Consider the following 21,365-nt stretch of genomic DNA (forward strand, 5'->3'; position numbering starts at 1 on the left):
AGTGTTAATAGGAATAAACTTCATATGCTTATATTAAAAATTTTATTACCAGTCCATTATTCTTATAGATTATGTAGAAATATTAGCTAAAAATTATTTTCCTGTTGCTGTAGCCAATGGATTTCTTAGAACTAGAATAACAGAATCCCCTCTTAAGAACATTTTTGAGATAAATCTGTCTTTGTTCACAGGTTTTGCCTAGACAGAAAAAAGGTTTCAAAATTTTTATCTCAAAATTCATTTAAATATTTGTGACCAATAACTAATTACCTTCTTTTTCCCTTTGCCTGTACGGGGGAGTTCAGTCCACATTTCTTTTACATTTTCTAGAACCATGTTGCAGTGTCTGTCAAATGCTTTCACTCTTCCTAACAATTTCTTGTTGTTTCTGCAGTTAATTAAAACCTGAGTGTTATTTTTCACGGATTGAGTCAGTACCGAAAGTGGTCCCGTATTAAATTCTTCTTCCTCTCTTTTTGCCAACTCTTCAGGAGTCATCTCAGACTTTGGTTTAGTTAAAGAAGACCTGAATAAAAATATTTTTATTAGAAAAACTCAAGAAAACTCTAAAAAGTAATTTTATAACTTGTAACGAAATAATAGATTTAGGTTATGTACGTATTATTAACTGCGTAAATAAACGAAACTGAAAAAAGACATTATTTAAATACTCACATTGTGGTATTGCTTTTTTACAAGTAGAAACAGTAATGAAAGCTTTTTTCCAGAGGTAATATCGTTAATAAATATGCCGGTTGCGGTTTGAAAACAGCTCGAAACACGACGCTACAAACTATTCTAAAGCGTTGCTTTCTGGATCTACTGATTGATCTTTTAGGTTATGGTCCCTATGTCAGTTTACAGACAGAAACATGTGTCCAGTGTATGGAATATTTAAGTAATTGATGGCAGAACTGTAATTAATAAAATAGGTAATTCATAAAATATTCTAAATGTAAATATCTATATTGCGCATGTATTGTAATAAACATGTTTTTCAGTTTTTTGATGTTATAAAAAACAACCAATCATGAAAACAGCTCGTCAAAAGAAAGCAAGAAAAAACCTGGGTTTTTTCATAAACAATTTCAAATTCCGAGCGCCGTTTCAAATTCTTATCGATGGAACGTTTGCGTTCGCCGCACTGGAGGTGCGCAAAAACATATTTTACGAAAAATGTGAATAGTTGGTTATTATATAGATGTATAACTCTCTTTTTTATTGTTGTAGAATAAATTTAATATACAGGATCAATTAGCAAAGTATTTCCAAGCTGAAGTGAAACTATTAACTACACCATGTATCATTTTAGAAACAGAGAAACTTGGTTCATTTTCTAAAACCATTAGTGGTGCTATGCAAATAGTTAAACAATATCCCATTCATAAATGTGGGCATCAGAAACATTCAGTAACTGGTACAAAGTGCTTGAAGTCAATGATAGCAAAAAACAATTCTTCTAGGTATTCTAAATGTTCATTTTATGAGTAACAATACTTTAAGTTCATTTTGTAGATCTTCAAAATGTATTACAGGTATATTATAGCTACTCAGGACAGAGAGCTTCAAGATATGTTGAGAAAAGTTCCAGGTGTTCCAATATTATATTTACATGGTAAAGCACCAACATTAGAAGCACCTTCTGAAGCTAGCCGTGAATATGCTGAGAATATTCGTAAAGGTTTGGGGATGAGTGAATGGGAAAAAGAAAATATCAAAACACTAAAAAAAGCAGCAGGTTTAGCAGAAAAATCGGAGTTAAAACCAACAAAAAAACGGAAGAAGGGTGGCCCAAATCCACTTAGCTGTTTAAAGAAAAAGAAGAAACCACAAACAGAGACATCAAAGAATACTATAGAGAAGAAATCTGGAAGAGTGAAGAAAAGAAAGAAGATAAAAATAGCAGCACATGTTAAGGAGGCATTGATGGCTGAAATTAAAGATAAATCTAAAACATAATTATGATTATAAAGATAAGTTTGCACATGGACCAAACATCAGAATTTTGTGTAAATATATTTAATTTTTATTTGTAATAAAATCATTTATCTTTGGTCCATAAAATTAGAGTAATTAGAATGGTATTGCAATATACTATTAGTTTTACATACAAGATGAGTTTATTCATGAATACAAGAAATGTGCTACCGTTAGTAGTAAGATTGTTAATCCTAGATACATAAAATATCACACATTGAAAGTCTGGGTTAGCTATGAGGGAAGAAGTTGAATTTTTAAAAGTATTATTTTAGTAATGAATGAGTAGCATGATTATTTGATTTGTCATATTTCAAAATACTTTACTCTTCAATCTTTTGCATTATGAAAATAGTACTAATGATTATATTTAACAAGAATAAGAAAAATAAGTCAATAGAATTATTACTTAAGAAAGACATACAAACACTTTCTAACTATTTATCTACTGTAAGATCTACTTGCACAATGAACACGATCATAATACGGAATTAGGAACTTTCACATGTAAGTAGCATACAAAAATTTGAAGAGGACTTACGAGCGCCTGGAAATTGCACACTATTTACAATACTTAAAGAACAAGTTTTACCAAAACATGTTCAATTGTTAATTTACACGATTACTAAATAAGGCGTGTGAAACATAATTTCTGACACATTAATATACACATCGTAAGATGTGACGTACAACTCATAAATTTTAAAGTTTTTATTTTTTTGTTATAGTAAGAAATATAGAATATTTTATTTTATTACATTATAGTCTGCAATGTGTCAAGAAAAAAATACGGTTGAAATGGAGATGAAATAAAATAACGATTAGTAGAAATACTTCAAAACGATAAACACAAAATTTATGTAAGTTTCCATTAGGGAGTTGTTAAAGCTTATAACTTACGATTTCAGTAAAATTTTAGGATTATTTTATCCTCATGAATATGGAAAATTGAATGTGTATTATACAATATGTCATGAAATGTATTATTAATAGATTATTTAATACAAAGACAACGTTTAGGAGAGCTGGAAGAGCCCACTATTTTTTTAAACATGAGTTTATACGTGAAAATTCTGCTTAAAATTTCTTTAAGATATGAAAATTTTATCTGGTATCACAGAAAAATTATATCAAAAGAGAAACGATTATTAAATATTAAATTTTTTTTATATATCTTACAAACTATAATTAAATTCATCAATACTAATTCTCAGTACAATATTCGTAATTAACGTAAATTAATAATATAAGTTAATCACACTTATATACTGCATATATGCATATAGTACGATGCATTTATGTGATATTTGTGTCATGTTAAGAAAATAATTCTCTGGCGAACCCTTGATTCCGTAAACGTATGTACTTTGTTAAATAATCGAAAATATAAGGGTAGATTTCAATGAACTGGATAAAATTATCGAATTCGTACAATGCTTCTTTCTTGTTTTAAGTAAATGACTGTCAGTCTTAAACAAGACAGATGCGAATGTTGCTTTTAGATTGAGAATATTTTTTAAACAAAACGTATAAAACCTGACATTGCTTTCTCAATGGACACTTTCTATTCGAGGCGCATCTGACATCAAGGATGTTGATTTAAAAGTGCACGTGCAGCCATGGCTAGCATTTTCATACGTCGAATAGAACTATGATTTGGATTAGCTGCTACAAATGCGGCCAATTGATTTTGTAAGGTAATTAACACAGTACCCATATGTTCTCGTGTGACTGGATCATTAGGGTCTAAGTTTAATATTGCCTCTTCGAGCCACCTGTTGAGCAACCATAAACATTGAAGAAAATTTGATGAATATAGTTCACTAATTTTTTATAGAATAACTTTTTACCTATGTTTAAGTTCTGTACGATGCCCTAAGTCTGCAGACAACTGCTGCACAAGTGAAAGAATTACAGGCTGCTGTAAAATACATCTTGAACTTTGACCCTGAGGTCCCACAGGACAAGAAAATACTCTGGAGGGTTCTGTTTTTTCACAAACTAGTACTACCAAACCTAAGTCACTTGCACTTAGAGCTTGTTGAAAGGCAGCATTCAATTGTCCTCTTTGAAGAAGAGACATTACTCGTGCTTGAGCATCGGCAACGGCAGCTACTGGTATAGCAGGAGTGGTAGCTCGTGAACTATAAATTTTAGAAGTTAATTGTAACTTCTATAACAAAAAATACTTATCTAAGTTTCGTTTAAATTTTTTTACCGTGCATTTGTAATCTCTGTAAGTTGTTGGTTTAAGTTATCTCTGATAGATTCACGAACTGTACGTAACGTTCCTTCTTGAAGAGTATTTAGACCTCTGCTCAACTCGGTTTGCAGTTCTTCACGAACTAACGCAGACAATGCTTCGCTTTGTTGCTCGTTTCGTTGTTGGTATTGTTTATTGATAATAGAATCAACGTTCTGAAGATCTGTACAAAAGAAAGTTACATATATACATATAATTAAATGTAATGGGTACTTCAAGTGTATGGAAAGATTTCTCACATTCTCGAGTGCCCCTGATAAAAGCATCTTGTACTTGTCTAAATATTGTTTGACAAGCTTTCTCCATGCCAGGTAATAGGACATTTGTGAAAGCTTCTTTGAACGCTGTATCTAACGCTGGCTTTACTGCAGACGATGCTGCTAGGGCAAGTGCCTCCTTTACTTGAGTGCTGTTAATTAGCTCCGTTACATTTTCTTTGAAGAGTTCATCCATTCGAGCGGAGTCTAATCTAAGTTGAATTTTCAATGGTTCTACTGTATCTTCGATGATGCGTGGCAGAGTTGTTTCAATTTTATCTTTGATCGTTGTGTCAAGTGTATTGAGAAATTCGTGTTGATGAGCCATTTGAACATATAATGTTCGTTCTAACGTTGCATTTTGCTCCTGTGAGCTTCTCGCTAGAGCAGATTCTACTCGCGTCGAAACGATAGGTGTTTCTTGCCTTAATTTAGATACTTCTGCGCTTAATTCTCTCAATTCTTGCCGGTGATCCTGAATTATTTCTACAATGGACTCTAATTTATTTATTAATTCGAGTGTATTTAATTCGTTTGTTGTCTGCCAAGTGTTTTCAGCATCTACCCCAGTATGCGTCGTCGATTTTGGTTCATCTTTCAACTTTTTCCTTTTGTCTTCTTCGTTCGTGAATCCTTCCGCTTCTTGCATCGCGTGTCTACTGACATCTTTTAATAGAACCATGGGAATTTTAGGCCAGTCTTCATCAACAGTGTTAGTAGTTTCTGGTTTATTCTCTGTTTCAGCTTCTTCGTCCGGCTTTTTAAGAGACAGAATTTCTCTGACTTCTCTCGATGGACTGCTTCCGCTACTGGCAGGAGCTTGTTCTTCTAACTCACTCGTAGCTAAGGGAGCATCTGCTGTATTTAGAGATTGTACACCTTGTGTCAAGGAGGGACTAGCAGATAGCACTTTATCTAACTCTGGACTACCAGGACGAGAATCAAGTTCATTATTCTCTTTCTTGGCGGGCGAACTGAATGCATCGGGTGTCATTAGATTCAGCCCAGCATTATGATTCGTCGCTTCAATCGTAGCAGATAACGAACGATCCTCTTCACAATTCTCTCCTGAAATTCCATTGTGATTAACAGTCCCTATGTCTTGTAAGTCTTCAGAATAGTCCAATGAATCGCGAGTCATTGTGTCCATGAGGCAATTACCACTCACTCGAGAGGCAGGCTTAAAAGCAATATGGCACTCTTGTAGAGACTTTGGTTGGACTAGATACATCCGGATAACAAGCTGTTCTTCAGCTTCCTCGTCGCAAGGACATAAATCTTCTAACGATTCACCAGTGGGGCGTACTTTGCGCAAGCCAGCGTCAACAATCCCAAAACTCAGTATGGGATATGGTAGAAGGAACTCTGATATTGTACTTACAGATGCCAATGCTTCTTCACTGTCTTTTGAGAGATTTAATATATACAGAACTTTATTGTATACATCGGATAGTAAAAGATACCCAGCGCTAAGATCTAAGCCTGCTTTTAACATCGGCTTTAACAGCGGTTTACCGATGGTAGGAGTTGGTGCAAATTTAATTGTTTGTAAGCAAGACCACAATTCACAAGACCAGATCTTCAATTCTGTATTGCTGTCGCATCCAGTCACAGCAAATCTCCAAAATTGTACACTATAAAAGAAAATATTGTTATGAATAATTGTATCTTAGTACAGGAAAATGTTGTATAACTCTTGTTTGAGATATTGCTTACTCAGGGTGGTATGTTTTGTGGTCATCTAGGAAGAATAAACATGATATTGGTCGTCCTCCATGTGGTCTCCATTGATGTAAACAACGTGGCTGTGCTTGAGTGCCATGAGAATTATTATGTAAATAGACTTGGAAGAATTTCACTTCCCCATCGAAACTAGCTGTCGCTAAGGCTGTTCCATCAGGACTAAATGTTGCTTCAGTGATTGTATCGGAATGTTCATCAATTTCCAACATGCCTCCATTTTCCTTTACTGCTGGATCAGTTGCCTACCATTCAGTCAAACAGTTGGATACTTTGTTCATTTTGTACGGATTTTATAATCTGTAATTAAGGTACACATTCACCTCTATTGATCTGAATCTTGATGTAACAGTATTAACTGACCACAACTCTGCTTTTGAACCACGTGTTAAGGCTAAAAGTTTTGAAACTTCATCTCCATCGGATGGAACATCTTCAGGAATATATGGGCACCATATCACACGGTGACTAATACCAGATATATCCTCTGCATCTACTTGCAGTAATAAACTACACAACAGTTCAGACGGTGTTGATTCAATGGTATGTATAAAAAGATTTCCCAAATAGTCAACACATGCTAAAATTGCATTTGAAACGTGTGCAAAAGCCAGATCTTGTATGGCAGCACGCATTCCCCTTAACAATGCTCTCTGTTCCAATTCTTTGTATACAACTCTAACCATACCACCTCCATTACCAGCTAAACAATTTCAATTACTTAAATTCGGAAATAAAAAAGTATTTACAATCATAGCACACATTTAGATTACCTTTTATACCATAAGCCAAATATTTCCCAGACATATGAACAGCTAATAATTGGCCTGCATAGAAATTATGCTCCCATGTGTAATCAACAATATTTTTCAGTTTCACCTTTGAACTACCATGATTGTGTCTTCCTGGTGATGGTATAACAGTAACATTGGTACTGTATAATTCAACAGAATGATGATCTTCTTGTCCACTGAATTCGCTACATATAAAAAATGTTTCTTAAATATTCATATAATGAAATTTTCAATACTAAAATAACTTTTGTACAACATTAATATATACACTAAACATAAGACATGAACTCAATCTTTTTTCCAACGTGTTTACATTGTCTAAGGAACATTGATAAAACAGAATTTATCAACATTAAATATTACAATCAAACCAAACACACAAAGATATCTAAGAATTATTAATGAAAATAATTGAAAGGAACAAGTCCCTGAACTAAATGCTTACACTGTTTGCTGATGATGCATGTGCCTTAGGTTATCCTCGCCCGTTTTGATCATTTTGCCGGCAGCTATCGTTTGTTCTGAAAAGTAAGAAAGTTAATAGAATTTCAGCGACGAGCGTGCCGGATTTTAGACGATTCTAACCCTAGCCGGTGGCACGCCTGATAACGATGTTCTGTCGGACTCACCTCTCGTGCATATATTTGCCGGATAGAAAAAGTGTTTTCCAATGATGCGGCGCCTACTTTAAGAAACGGTGCGTACTCTTATCGTTTCATTTATCAGAACGAATAATATGTCTCTTGGGCATAACTCAATGAAATTAATATAAGCGAAATGTCAGGCAGCTATCGGCCACTTGTCAGAAAAACGAACCGGAAATACGCTGCCGAAGCTTCCAATGCTTCACGTTACGTGGCGCTTCGGGCGATTTGAATTTAAAATTCTTTAAAATTGCTCTTCGAAAGCCTTTAACGTCTAATAAATTGATAATTCGGAGGAACAAATTATTACGTTTGTTGCTGAACCCGAAAAAAAGGTCAGTGAAGAAAAATGTAGTGAAAATTGTCATCGTTTCATTGAGACAAATATAGAGTGAACAGGGAGACACAGAAAGTCGTGATTATAAACGGGCACCTCTGTAATTGAAGAATTATAGGAAATCCTGTGTCGTAATTTACACTTTATTTCGTTTGTTACACTATAATAGACAGGCTTCTTTCCCTTCCGCGACTATTTTTTTTTTGGAAAATGGCAGTAGTGCTCAAACATACTAGTAGACCCAAGAAAGGTGGCAGTAAATTCACCTAATATCTTTACTGATACACTTTTGAATCTGTATTCTGTGAATTAAATTACTCTGATTTTTGTTACTTTAGGTTCTCCTAAGGAAAATGCTAAAAAGAACGAACAGTTTCTATATAGTACAGAATTGCGGTTTACGTCCATGGAGAATCGTTGAGTTCCATTAATATTCCATTATTATTAATGACAGAAGTGTGAATAAAGAAAGGTCTACCGAAAGGATCTAAGGTCATGGAAATTCAATCGATGTACATATGTTTCTTATACCGCTGTGCATGGAAGTACATTCCTTTTTCTTCTGTTTCTTTTTTTGGGTCTTCTTTTTATACCATCAGAACATTATACAATGACAAGCACACTGAGACACTGCGCCAATCCAATTAGAAAAACAATATTTTTTAATTATTGTGCCGATAGTATTCACAAATTCGCGACGAAGGAGAGGAACGATGCTATTTTTTTTTCTTATTTTCGAATATTCGAATCCCAGCTTTCGTTATTCTCCTTCAACCGTTTCTCGCTAAAGAATAACGACTTAACTTTAAGACCTTTAACGGTCGTTTTATCATTTACATACGTAAGCGTAATATCTCGATTTGTCTAACGAGAGCAACTATAGTCGATCATATAATCATCATGGGGAAATATGCGTATAACGATCGTCGAAGAGGGGGAAACGATATAATTACGCGTGGAAGAAATTGCGTATCACTTTTTCTACATAAAATAATAGAAATTGCCATGCTTGAAAATATTGACTCGTATAACGCGTGTCGCTCTGCGTTTCCTCGACGCGAGATTTCAGAGCGATACGCCGCGTTTCGTTCGTAAAGAACAAAGTTTGACAGGAGCGAAGAGGTAAAAAAATCTACGTTATCATCGCACGATAAAATCTAATGTACCCTAAGAAAAATCTATATCGCTTTAGCATCGCTGGATTTGATTTACGCAAGGCTAACAGTCGTCTTTGCTAAATAGAAGATAAAATATTGGGATCGTTTTGTATCGTTAATTAGATCTCGACGGTGAGATGGTCCCTGCGGGATGTTACTCGGAATCGTACCTTTCTCTTTATTATATCTGTTTGTTCTTAATATAAAAGCATGAAACACGCTTGTAACGTGATGCACGAGAGAAATAGACACACTTTACCGGGTTACGGATAACTTCCATACTAACTTCACCACCTGTTACGCGAAAAAACTTTCACGATGTGATCGAAGCATATTGCTACAGACGATTTGTTAAAATATATATATTACGTTTCGTTATCGTCTCTTCTGAAAATTGACATTTCGGAACGCGAAATAAGCGCGCGTTACGAGTGCTCCGAAATGTGATAAATGAATTAAAATCGAGTCAACTTATAATAGGAAATACTGTTCTATTATTGGACGGAAAATTTGAAAAATGCTGTCGAAAAATTGTCAATTATTTCTCTTTGATAGGAGACATATAATAATTAAATACATATTTAATTGTGATATTTCAGAGCACTCGCAGAAACGAGTGTACAATTATTAAGAAAACGGAAGATATGGAAAAGCGTGTGCATACAATAAATGACGAAATGCGTGTCGATGCGATCGCAGAAGAATCGTACGAAAATTTTCGTGATCTAGAGACTGCAATACTGATTATGTAGATACAACACGTTGGCTGAATCGATTCTCAATTGAACACGCTAATATGTGAAGCCTACAATTGATATCTACTGCTTAACGATACAGTATAATGTACTATGCGATCCAGGCGTGGCCAACGTGTAAAAGGCGATCATAGATAACAGTGTAAAATAGGATAAAACATAACGATCTAGATATAAGAGCGCAGAAATCTAAAATACACGCATAATTCTTACTAAGACTTCACGATCGATACCAAGGACAAAAACTATCTTGATGATATGCTCACGATATTACATTTAATTCGGCTAGTCAGACAGATAAATAAGATCAGATAAATAAATAAATAAATAAATAAATTAAACGATCACGGTTTACGTCTAAGCTGTTACGACTAAGCTTTCGTACAAAAGTCCTAATATTAAGGGAGAAAAGTAGATCTTTGATCGTTGGACGGAGTCGTGCAAAAAAGAGGAGACGATCTGAAAATCGTTTCATGCGCCGTTTCGATAAACTTTTTTCGTGAAAGTAACTGAGTTCCGAAACAAATCGAGGATACACAGACCATCGAATATAACAAATGCGAGATTAAATAAATATCTAACATGGAATAGATAAATATTTAACTCTGAATTAATATAAAATTAAGGTTTCACGCTTCTTTCATTAGCAACAAATTTTATATATCTAAAAAGGATGATCTCTGTCTATCCTCGAGTTATCGTAGCGTAAATGGTTTCTGTAGAAAAACGGAAAACCCTTACAATATTTATACGCACCGCATAAGGAAAGCAATCGTCAGAGAAGTAATTGTTTGTTACGTTATCTATATAATAAGTAACTATTACCTAACACGAGATTATTCTCTTTTGCATGATACCGTACAATCCGTCGTGTCGGTACGCTCAATTCACAATAAACATAGTACAGGCTTGTATAGTTGACGATGAGATATAGTAATTCCAGTAAAACAGCAGAGTATCAGTCCTTTATACTTTTAACTATCGGCGTTGCGGTGGTCAGCCAGGGACTCAGGAAGATACCAACTTATTTTCTCCTGATTTCTGTCATTTTGGAGTCCCAAAAGTGGTAAAAGGGAGCAACTCAAATTGTTAGAAGTGTGAAGGACTGATGCTCTGTTGTTTTAATGAAATCCCTATATCCTGCTGTCGACTATACTCACGTGTATCGAAGCGGTAGACTCGAAAGACTAAATTCTCGAAATGGATATTGTATTGCGTCACGGCGCTTCATGTCAAATATAAAATCACCGATATTTTACGTCAGATGTTTGGCCCGATATAGATCTCGGGATAGACGAGCCTACCGCTGATCCTAATTCTACGATGAGAGATGCATCCTGTTATTATTAATTCTCAAAAATACTGTACACAAGAATACCTAAAGTTACGTCGAAGCTCGTCCACTGCGCTCGAACGAGCACCTGAAGCACTGTAATAAGTACATACATACGACCGAAATGATATACGCTTCTTTGTTCATTCTCGTCTTTAAACAGGAGAAGATAAAACAGGCGGGATGACGTTCAACACTACGCTCGGAGTTGTATTTTGATTTCTTTGGTACGTCGTGGAGTTCATCTTTTCAGAAAACGGAAGAACCCTCGACCCTTCTCTGGCGCTGGCGCCATCAGCATGGGAACTTGGTTTTTATGCGTTATGTGAATCTAAAATAATGAGGACGATATCAATAGTTGTCTATTTCTCGAAAAAGTACACATTTTCAGGAGAACTCACAGTGCACGGGCCTTGCATCCATGGTTCACCATCGATTTGCATGGGGAATCGTTTGGTAGTGGTGATGGTAACGCTGCTGCACTGGGCCAGTCTTCTGCCAGAGTGACGAAGTCCCGTTTTTACTTGTCCCATGTGCAGACAGTTCTCTAAACCGATTACTTCTATAAGATTGTCCCCAATATCTGTAAACATTTCACTTATCTTTCATTTCTTATCGCTTTACTGACTCATTTAGAAGACTTTTGGAAGAATGCTTGCCTTGTATCGCGGCTGTGAGATCCACCGAATTAAAGCTGCTAGTGCTAAGTTCTTTATCCGGTCGCTTTTTTCGTTTACCAAGACGATGTCTCGAATGATGCTCGCCCCACAGATTCGATCCTCCATGGGTAAAAGGAATGTTCAATAACGCAACTCCCTGGAGAGAAGGACCGTGAGCCAAGTCCAATGGGGTTCCATCGCACTGAAAGTAAAGAAACAATTGAGTCGAACTCTCTATAAAGGAAGCTTTAAAGCTTTCTAATTTCAGGGTGATTATATACGTACGATGATCTCAAGATCCTCATGGAGATTCTTACAGCTAGCAGCAAATTGTTCCGTGGTCGCGTACTCGAAGTACCATAGCTTGTTTTTCATTCTACTGTTGAACTTCTGTGGGTTTTTTTCTCTCTCCATATGAAACTTGACGCAGATCGCCGCGTCTACACCCACCGAGAAGTAATTATTAATAATATTGTACGGTATACAGTCCTGATTCGGTTTTTTCTCCTCTTTCTGATCTAGGACCTCTATTTGCCAGCGGTCCATCATCACAGGTGTCGCTTTTTCTATCTTCTGCAATATCAATATTCGAAAACTATATTTTTTATTTTAAGAGATCTATTATCTCCAGAGTTCTATTTCCTCGTAGATCTACATACCTTAAGGACCTTATGAATAGCTTCACCCTCGTAACCACCACCCCATCGCAAACATCTCGCTAGATCGTTGCCTGTGCCTAGTGGTATGACGCCCACAGCTGGTTGGTGTTCAAACTGTACACGATCTGATTAAAAAATTGGATATTTTGGTCATGAATCCAACTCTGGGTCAAGTGTTATGCTATCAAGCTTCCATTTAATCATACCCATAGTTTCCAAGACCCAACCAACAGTACCATCCCCGCCACAGCAGATCACTTTGAAGTTCTCCACATCCTTGAACATCTGAAGACCCTGCATGGGTCCTCCCACGGCCAAATTGTGAACTTGTCGAGGATTCAAGATGTACTGGAATTTCCTCAGCATGCGTTCACCTTGCCTGCCGCCAGACTTTGGATTGATGAACACCAGAAGCGGCATTGTACCAGGTGGTGGCGTGATTTGGAAGGACATCGCAGGCTGCTGGTTGGAAACATTGCTGGACGTTAAAAAGCCACTCTGGGAACAGAAAATCGCTTCTTATATTCGAATACTTTTAGTCTGCTAAAGTATCTTAGGTTTTCAGAGTTTTCCAGAAAAGAGGATATATCCCAAATAAAGTTTTGGTTCTGTGGGTGACAGTAGGGTATACTCAACCCACTTTCTGAGACTCTTGAATAGTTTATGTGAGTATACTTACAGAACTAACAGATGATGAGTCCTGTCCATGTTTACTTCCTCTTTTGCTGTCCCTCGACAGCGATCTCTGCCTGTCCAGGACGACTGGGCAGATCGCCGTGGGCGGAAGAATATGGACCGCGTACTCGCCCAGAGTGCATTCTGCCCTCACTTGCGAGGCGCATCTGTTGTGCAACTGCAAAGTCGTTGTCACATGAGTACACAATTACGACTGCTTTAATAAAGTCATAAGACCTGCTTCAAGTTACACTCTTGATGGGAAGGGTACTCACGGTCAATTGACACCACCTACAATGCAAACCCGTGATTCCGTTATAACTCTTGATGGTCTTTCTGCACTTAGAACATTTCCCATGACAATTCCCCTCGACCCAATGGTGCAACATTACTTGCGACGTTTTCTTGCTCTTCACGTACGTGGCTATGCAGGAAGCTGGCGCTCTCTGAATGCACCTCTCATGGGCCGTGTACTTGCAAACTACGCGAGAATGAAACATTTATTTATCAAGCAATTCCCAATCCGAGTGGAAAAAATGGTAGCAGCCCTGTTAATTTTTTATTCAACGAAAACTGCGAAAAGTTCGAAATAACCGAGAAATTGCTCCATTTCCTCTGGGTTATTAACGAGAAAGTGGAGGAAAAGAAACTGCAGGGAAGAAAACGTTCCTTAACGAAACAAGCGAGACAAAAGCAGCCAGCATCAAGGACCGCGACACTCACAGACGCAGCAAAGCCCTTTCTTCCCGAGGCCGACCAGCATATTCAAACAGAGGTTGCAATAGGCGGGCTTGCTGAAGTGTTTCAGCCTCCAGAGGTGGTTCCCGTCCTCCTTCACGTGCGAATCCAGACCCAGAAGCACCAGCAGTGGAATCGTGGTCAGGCCACCCCTCTTCCACTCCTCCAGGGATACTGTGCCATCCGCGTCGTAGTCTATTTCTATCATCATGTCTTGCAGTATCTATAAATATCGAGGATTTACGTCTAGGTATCGCTCGTCAATTTCCCGTCTCTTCGCTATGCAAACAGAAAATCAGAATTTCTATCTTCCTCAGAGGAAACGTCGCGATATTTGTATCCTTTAGTGTACAGATTTTAAGGGGATGCTTAAAAAGGGAATTTCTTCTTTTTTTGGTGAAAGAAGAAAAGAAGAAAATATTCATTTTCAAATTAATTATTAAATAAGGCAAATAATTTACACTGTAGATGCACTGAGATGATAACTGTGCGAATGCTCGTTATCACATCACGCTGCAAGGAAGAATCGACTGATGTACATCAACTCACCGGTTTCAATTCCGAAACGTCCCATCCAAGATACTCGGCGACATTCATCATTTGGTTGACAATGCAGTCCATCTCCTAGGGACACGTGATAATGATATTAAACACGACGCAGCGATTGATAAGGTGTACTCGCATTGATCTATTTCCCTCTGACAACCGTCACACGTTCACCATTGGCAGATTTATCTACGATTCATTTACTGGCGGAACTCAGCGCGTTGCAAAACTATTTCTGGGCGTTTTGTTGGAAATTTAAATCGCAGCCTCCGTGTCTCGGTAACTACAGATTTTTTCTTAAACACTTTTTTGGAATATTTGACGCTAAATTGAATTTTCTTTCCACGCGAGCCAGAGATTACTTTGTATGTACTTTCGAATATTTTAGAGTAAATTGAGCTCTCTTGTTTCGTTCACTGAACGACCGAGGAAAAGGGACGAAGAGAGAATGCGAGCGTTCGCTCGTTTTACTCACGTTGGTGTCAAGAACGCCATTGCCATCCGTGTCGTACAGCCGGAACATAACTGGAAAAAAGGAAAGGACGAGCGAATTAATGCACGTCGAAATTGGCGTGCAACAAGTTGCAGTAGCTGGCGAAGAGGAAGATCGAGGCTGGGGTTAGACACGCGAATTTGAATGTCTGAAAAGCTTCAGCTGTGACTTATTTCGCGGCTCGGAAACTCTGGAAATCGTTCGCTCTGTTATAGGCGGAAGATGCGAGGGCGTTTTGTAGCTGGGAATTTCTCGCGCTTCAAAGATAAGCTTGAGGCACGCCAAGTATTTGCAATTAAGCATGCTACTGTTTGATGGTTCCAGGTGTGTCAGCCTCCTTTTAGTAGAGGATACGGATCCTGAAATACACTGCTGGCTAAAAGTTTGACATCGCTTTATGAATTAAAGGAGGTAAAGACTTCATCAAACGAAGCTTGGATCGCTTCTGAAAGTACTAATTTCGCGTCAGAGGAAATTTTAATGAAAAGTGGAAAGTGATTCGAAGTTTTCTATCAGCAGTGTACGTTCACACCTAGAACCTGGCATCTCAAAGTAAAAGGTTCGTAGACCTGATATTTTATTTCTCTGTTTTTACTTACACTCCAATTTATCTTCTGGTCTGCCAGCCTCCAAGAGGGAAAGGTAGCAGACAATATCCTTCAGGCTGACTTTAACCGAATGAACGTCTATCGTGCTCTGTTTTCTGACCAGATGCCTCATCTCTGTGAATTAAAGAGTATTTAAATAATTTAGTACTCTTCAATGAGTAAAATGATAAATCAAGGCTGCAGATTTCTATATCGCAAGTGTCAGGGCAGTTCACTCAGACTGTTTCGAGAAAGCCTCGACGCTAGAAAAACGCAGGTCTATTTTTAATCTTGATGTCACCAGAGTCGCCCAAAAATATTGCCAGACGATATTCTTACCGCGGCAATATAAATCGCGAGGTTGTCACCGTTTGTTTATACTAAAGGATATGCGTTGAAAGCCAACACGTGAAGAAGACGTCACGTGAAAAGTATCGTCTCATGAGATCCGATACACGAAAACTCGTTTCGAAACTTTCTTCGAACCTCTTAATTCCCTTCATTTTAAATGCAAAGGCAATCCATCAGGAGACTTGTTGCTTCGTAGATCACTTAGCGATTTAACTTTTCAAACATGATTTATGGAATTTCATATAAATTAATTCGGAGAGAAATGAATTTGGAATAGAACTTCGAACAACATCCAATTCCTACTAGTGAGTCTACTAATGACTTCTGAGATTCATGAATAAATAAATAGGTAGTTAATGTTCACTGACTAACTACGAAAAAAGTTTCACTATTAAACTTTAAGGACTTTTCACAACTTATGCCTTCCAGAGTTATATCATTGCAAACTTTTGTCCTGGCATAAATGTTTCGATTTACTCAGTGAAAGGCCCGTGGCAGAGCTATCACGTGCGAAGACGAAAAGGAAAGTCTAATCGGGCAGTATTTTTAGACCATTAACAGAGTGACTTCTGTCGTGAACAGCATTCGCGAAGGAACCTGTTGCTTCTCTAGAGTATTCGGAGCCAAGTATCGATGCATGCATACGACCACTCTAATTATAACGATCGACGGCTGCACACGCGTAACCACTGCCCGATAGACGTTCTATGACGAATATTCTTAGAACGATATTTGTAAACGACTGTCTGATGTACACGTAATACTGAGCAATAACGCGCCAGACGAGTAGAAACAGGACAAACATTTTTGTTCCAATTATGGTATTCCTAGAAAAGTTACTTCGTCTTCTAATAATGATTTGTGGATATAATTGTGGCTGAATCGGGTGTCTTAAGAATCGTAGGTATTTTAGTTTAATAAAGAATTTAGACTGATGACATCGAAGTCCTTTTTTTAAATGTTCCCAGAGTGGTTCCACGAGTCAAAACATTCAAGATTGTTAGAAAACAGGGATACAGAAGAAATGGCTAAAGCGACTGGTCACGAGGGAAATAAAGTCGCTGTTCAATTGTGGAAAAGGGGCCATTTAGTTTCGGTACGTGCTACTACGTTAATTCATTGACTATTCTATTACTCTCTGGCGATTCATTTTGTAGGTACCCGTGATTCTATAAAAATTGCCATTTCGTTTCGTTACGATTGTGTGGTGTCCCACCGATGAACGATAAAATTCATTTGTGAGGTTTGAAACTGTAGACTAAGGGATGAAAGTTGTGTAAAAAAGTTGCACTAATCCAACACTGAATTCCTTACTGAGCAAAAAGGACAAGGACACTATTCTCTAAAATCCTACGCTGAGACCATGACCAAAACCTACCTTTTCCACTCACCTTCCTTCAACAGCGCACCTGAAACGTCTGGTAAAAGTCGATCATTCTTCACTATCATTTCGCTCACGTTATCTCAGAAACTGGCTAACAATAAAGAAACGACAATCAATAGATGAAACTCAATATCACTCGATTAACAGGGATTAACGACTGCAGAAGAGTGGACTAAAGACAGAGTCGATCTAAAGTGATTTGCAATCAATGGTCACGGAATTGAATGGTCGAAACACGATGGCACTTGTTGCTTGCCGCGTGACTCGGAAGACACTGACGAAGCGTGTCGGGAGAGCTTTAAGCCAGAGGACTCGCAATGTTGTTCCAAGCGTGACGTTATTTATACCGAATGATACCGGCTGATGTTATTTCGGGAATCAAACGAACACGCAAGCTCATCGACGGAGCAGCGGGACAATCGAAGTGGCCAGCTGGCTGCTCTGGAATCGATCAAAGAAAGTGGCGACACTGGACGAATTCCTGTTGATTTTATGTGGTTCCTTCATGGGGGAATCTTTGAGTATCATCTTCCTTGGAAGGGAGGACAATGGGAGAAAGAATCATTCGATATCCCTCGTCGTTTGATCGAGAAGTGAAAGCAGCCATCTTCTTTGGAAAATCCCAAACGCATTAGCAAAGAAGATTAGTTATAGCATTAATGGATAACGTGGGGAGGATCTTCCTCCCCATTAATGGATAATCCCGCGTCAAAAATATTCCCTTGCGCAACAACTCGAGGTTTCAATTTCGTCAAACTTCGTGCGAGTCTAAACAGCACGCAAATAGGTGACATTTCGCAAAGATCAAGATGTCATATTAAAATGGGAACTTGTGCATTTCCTGAATCCGCGAACAGATGGTTTAGTCTGATCAACTGAAGTTCCCCGTCAATGTTCGATAAACATTTCCTTCAAAATGTTTCCTTCAGAGAGCATTTTGGTACGCGTGGCTCGCTGAATGTCGCTCTTTGTTGCTCCTTGATCGATTTCTGATAAATACTGATTCGACGTGCCGTTCGTGTCTGCTGGCTTACGTAAAAGTGTCCTGATAGAACAGACGAGTCTGTGGGATCTGAATGGGCGACTTTGCGAGGTAAAGCTGCCTGTAGGGTGGCGCGAAATACGAGGAACAGAACGGTGGCTCGTATTTTTTCGATTTTGGCCATCGTTGCGGAACAGCCAACTGCACTTCCGGCGGAAATCACGTCCCGTTCGTGTCATAATTCAACTGCATCTACGATCACTTAGCTATATCGAGGAGAATGAATCACGGTGAAACGAAGGAGGTCGAACGAACACTCCTTATCATTTCAAAGGAGATTCTCCTTATCATTTCAGAGGTTTGTACAATATTATCCCAGAAAAGTATGCCAAGACCAAAAAGCAATTTACCTAATTCCATTTCGAGTGATCTAGGTCCACATCCCAAGAAGAGGATTCAGTTCACCGACCCTAAAGTTTCCTTAGTGAAATTTACAGCGAGGCGTAGAATATAAATTCTCACAAGAGGAACTGATGTTGGTCTACTGTAGTGTAAAACATAGATCCAGAGAAGAGGATCCAGCACGAATTAGAATTTATCCCCAAGTTTCTTCAGTGAAATTTACAGCTAGGTGGGCCGAGCACATAAGCCCAGAAAAAATTTGATACGCCTCGTCCTACAGAGAAGAGGATTACTTCAGAAATCCTTCAGGCAAGTTAGGTGGTCCAGGACTTAAACGAAACTCGGTGTATATCATCCTCTACGATAAAGCCTCTATTTGAAGTTTCTCTGGTGCAAAGGGTTTATACTTCAATCTAACAGAATCTGTTTATTTTTATACTTCTTGATCCCACAAGCCAGCGATTACATAGTAACAGGCCTTCAACAGCAAAAGTCTAGTTTAGCGAGAAAATAATCATTTTCCGTGTAATGTACGTTTCGTCAAAGGTTTTTACACCACACTGACGCAAGAAAGGATCGATTAGGACATCGTCAAACTACCATAGATGCGTGCATTAGGTCGAACACGTTCCAGGTAGTTTTACGGTGGCGAGCTGTTCGTTTTACGACAACGATTTGTTTGCTGACATATATGTCACATCCCATCATAAAGTATTCTACAACGAGCGCAAGGAGATATGTCCCGATCATCTTGGAACCCCATTCTTTATCGTCCCTCCACGATCGTTCGACTTTATTACAACCTGTACGCTTATCACCTTTCTTCCAAGCCTTTCGACAACTTTTCAACAAACCAGGAATAAATTTCAACCTATAATAATCTATACAGAATAGACAGAATTATGCACACTATAATCAAATTAATTTTTGATAGAAATGGAGTACACTATATTGACTGTTAAACAATGTTCCTTTCAGGATTAAAAAATCCTAAAAACTCCTCATGCTCACGCTAACTTTTTCAACACTGTAACACAAGACACGTGGTGCAGTTGCTCAGGGGTTCACTCTACATGCAAAAATGAATTTAAAAAAGGTGCGAAATTTGTTCGTAAGAAGCTCAGTTTTTAAGAAACACTCTCTACTTCAATTATAGGATCCTCTTTAACTAAAAGCAACAAAGTTTCCTGATATTTCTGGATGTAAAAATAAAAAGATCAGCGGATTCTGAACGTAGAAGTTCTCTACGTTTATAGCAAGGAAGTTTGCGCGGAGAGGCGAGGCTATGGACGTCCACCTACCTTCCAATTTCCCGTTGTTGACGAGGAGCGAATTGTTCGACTTCCTGGACGAATTCCGTGACATCTGGCTGTGGCTGGGGCTGCTGTCGGTGCTCTTCTTCTCGATGACGTCGTGGCAGCTGTACGAGGTGTGCTGTATCGTCAGTATGGGATGGACGCTTCCTTGAACCCCGGGAAAACAAAGAGGATATTACCGCGCGGCCGATCGGATGACCAAATGGACGGATGAGGCTTCCTATCACGGCTAGATTCTCGATTTACTGGCAGAGGGCAACGTGTCTAATGGACTGGCAGGATTCCCCGAGTTTCTGACCGCTTTTGTCCCCGATCAATCAGACACGTGAGTCGAGGTAAACCGACACCGTGATTGCCTTCGGTTTCGCGAAATCGCGGACATCTGTTGGCCACCAAAAGGGTTAGATCAGCTGAAAATGCGACGATCGATTTTCTTGCCGAGAAAATTACCGAAGCCTGGCTAATCGCTGACACTGTGATCGAATAAGTTTTCTATGAACGTGGAAAACTTGTAAAACTATTGCCTGTTTCGTTCACTTTTTTAGAGGATTTAATCGACTACCATTCACCACCCTCTGTCAAGGAACAATAGGTGTTTTTTATGCACGCTGTGCCCGAGGGGGCATACAAGTTGACATCACTGACGAATAGTGGTCAGATAAAATCACGAAGCGAAACCAATGATCATTTTCGGTGACCCACTTTGCTCGATCGATGGATGCATTCGGTAGTTCTTTCAATTTTTTTTTTTTCAGCAGATTTTAATATTCTTTTGGAATTTCTATCTTCTCACCCTCGAGATGCAGCGGCGGCTTATTACTGAAGCTAACGATAAACGATCTCCGAGGTAGTAATTGTTTCGGGCACGCAGTAAACAATCCTTTCATCAGGAGGAAGTCAATAATACACAATATCGCTGTAAAGCCCGTGCTCGCGAAACGCGATTCCGCACGTTTGCGTGCGCGTGTACACTGTTTACGGTGCAAACAGCTTTATTAAAGACCTAGATTTACCATCAAAGGTTGGTCTGAATGGAGATTTCCTACGGTGACATTCTAGCAGCTAAGCTGCTTACAAATAGCTCGATTTGTAGGAATTTTCCTTCTTATTCACGGCGAATTTGCTTCGGTTTAGCTTTTTAAACTAGATAGATGTGTTCATTTACATATGTACACCTAGCTCAGACGAGTTTGATCGTATGGTATTCTCTATCTCTTTCTTACACGAGAGTCATTGAATAAGAGACAGAGAGAGATAGAAAATTTGAGTTGGCTACACGCAGAAAGCAATTACCCTTGCGTACTAAATCTAGAGGA

General features: G+C 38.4%; 4 protein-coding genes across 7 annotated transcripts in view; 1 reads left to right on the plus strand and 3 right to left on the minus strand.

Annotated features, from left to right (window-relative positions):
* Positions 1 to 23: 23 nt before the first annotated feature.
* Smd2 (small ribonucleoprotein particle protein SmD2) lies at positions 24 to 814 on the minus strand. Its single transcript, XM_076388523.1, has 3 exons — positions 676 to 814; positions 271 to 526; positions 24 to 198 (listed from the first exon to the last, which is right to left on the minus strand). Coding segments are annotated over exons 1-3 (363 nt in total). The 5' UTR covers positions 678 to 814; the 3' UTR covers positions 24 to 93.
* On the plus strand, positions 797 to 3,115 carry LOC143185483 (rRNA-processing protein UTP23 homolog). Its single transcript, XM_076388521.1, has 4 exons — positions 797 to 932; positions 1,002 to 1,150; positions 1,231 to 1,463; positions 1,536 to 3,115. Exons 2-4 carry the CDS (start codon positions 1,031 to 1,033, stop codon positions 1,957 to 1,959), a joined length of 777 nt encoding a protein of 258 aa, XP_076244636.1. The 5' UTR covers positions 797 to 932; positions 1,002 to 1,030; the 3' UTR covers positions 1,960 to 3,115.
* Positions 3,116 to 3,562: 447 nt separating this feature from the next.
* Positions 3,563 to 7,791, minus strand: Ge-1 (Enhancer of mRNA-decapping protein 4 homolog Ge-1). Of its 3 annotated transcripts, XM_076388519.1 has the most exons (10): positions 7,661 to 7,791; positions 7,477 to 7,552; positions 7,011 to 7,216; positions 6,561 to 6,940; positions 6,214 to 6,482; positions 6,013 to 6,131; positions 4,480 to 5,901; positions 4,196 to 4,403; positions 3,828 to 4,121; positions 3,563 to 3,752 (listed from the first exon to the last, which is right to left on the minus strand). In XM_076388519.1, exons 2-10 carry the CDS (start codon positions 7,527 to 7,529, stop codon positions 3,563 to 3,565), a joined length of 3,141 nt encoding a protein of 1,046 aa, XP_076244634.1. In that variant the 5' UTR covers positions 7,530 to 7,552; positions 7,661 to 7,791. The 3 variants fall into 3 exon arrangements, with proteins under 3 accessions (XP_076244634.1, XP_076244633.1, XP_076244635.1); XM_076388518.1 differs by having other exon boundaries at positions 4,480 to 6,131; XM_076388520.1 differs by lacking the exons at positions 7,011 to 7,216; positions 7,477 to 7,552; positions 7,661 to 7,791 and having other exon boundaries at positions 4,480 to 6,131; positions 6,601 to 6,629.
* Positions 7,792 to 8,134: 343 nt separating this feature from the next.
* The window catches only part of Dgk (diacyl glycerol kinase 1), a 68,009-nt gene continuing 54,778 nt past the window's right edge, over positions 8,135 to 21,365 (minus strand). Inside the window, exons 6-18 of one of the 2 annotated variants that reach the window (XM_076388944.1) lie at positions 20,035 to 20,196; positions 15,627 to 15,749; positions 15,010 to 15,059; positions 14,538 to 14,612; positions 13,974 to 14,211; positions 13,526 to 13,731; positions 13,255 to 13,428; positions 12,782 to 13,037; positions 12,576 to 12,700; positions 12,202 to 12,489; positions 11,917 to 12,118; positions 11,659 to 11,840; positions 8,135 to 11,588 (exon numbers count right to left, since the gene is read on the minus strand). In XM_076388944.1, coding sequence (XP_076245059.1) covers positions 11,499 to 11,588; positions 11,659 to 11,840; positions 11,917 to 12,118; positions 12,202 to 12,489; positions 12,576 to 12,700; positions 12,782 to 13,037; positions 13,255 to 13,428; positions 13,526 to 13,731; positions 13,974 to 14,211; positions 14,538 to 14,612; positions 15,010 to 15,059; positions 15,627 to 15,749; positions 20,035 to 20,196 — 2,171 coding nt within the window. In that variant the 3' untranslated portion in view covers positions 8,135 to 11,498. Of the gene's footprint in view, positions 11,589 to 11,658; positions 11,841 to 11,916; positions 12,119 to 12,201; positions 12,490 to 12,575; positions 12,701 to 12,781; positions 13,074 to 13,254; positions 13,429 to 13,525; positions 13,732 to 13,973; positions 14,212 to 14,537; positions 14,613 to 15,009; positions 15,060 to 15,626; positions 15,750 to 20,034; positions 20,197 to 21,365 lie in introns of both variants that reach the window. The other variant, XM_076388943.1, reaches the window with a different exon arrangement.

This window comes from Calliopsis andreniformis, chromosome 12, assembly GCF_051401765.1.
Source record: "Calliopsis andreniformis isolate RMS-2024a chromosome 12, iyCalAndr_principal, whole genome shotgun sequence".
NCBI lineage: Eukaryota > Metazoa > Arthropoda > Insecta > Hymenoptera > Andrenidae > Calliopsis > Calliopsis andreniformis.

Coding starts and splice junctions, on each gene's coding strand:
- Smd2 (XM_076388523.1), bottom strand. Junction 199..270: donor CAGGCAAAGGGAAAAAGAAG/GTAATTAGTTAT, acceptor TTTTCTGTCTAG/GCAAAACCTGTGAACAAAGA.
- LOC143185483 (XM_076388521.1), top strand. CDS start 1,031: ATGAAAACAGCTCGTCAAAAGAAAGCAAGAAAAAACCTGGGTTTTTTC. Junction 1,151..1,230: donor TTGCGTTCGCCGCACTGGAG/GTGCGCAAAAAC, acceptor TTATTGTTGTAG/AATAAATTTAATATACAGGA. Junction 1,464..1,535: donor GCAAAAAACAATTCTTCTAG/GTATTCTAAATG, acceptor AATGTATTACAG/GTATATTATAGCTACTCAGG.
- Ge-1 (XM_076388518.1), bottom strand. CDS start 7,529: ATGATCAAAACGGGCGAGGATAACCTAAGGCACATGCATCATCAGCAA. Junction 4,404..4,479: donor TATCAGGGGCACTCGAGAAT/GTGAGAAATCTT, acceptor TCTTTTGTACAG/ATCTTCAGAACGTTGATTCT. Junction 3,753..3,827: donor CGTACAGAACTTAAACATAG/GTAAAAAGTTAT, acceptor GTTGCTCAACAG/GTGGCTCGAAGAGGCAATAT.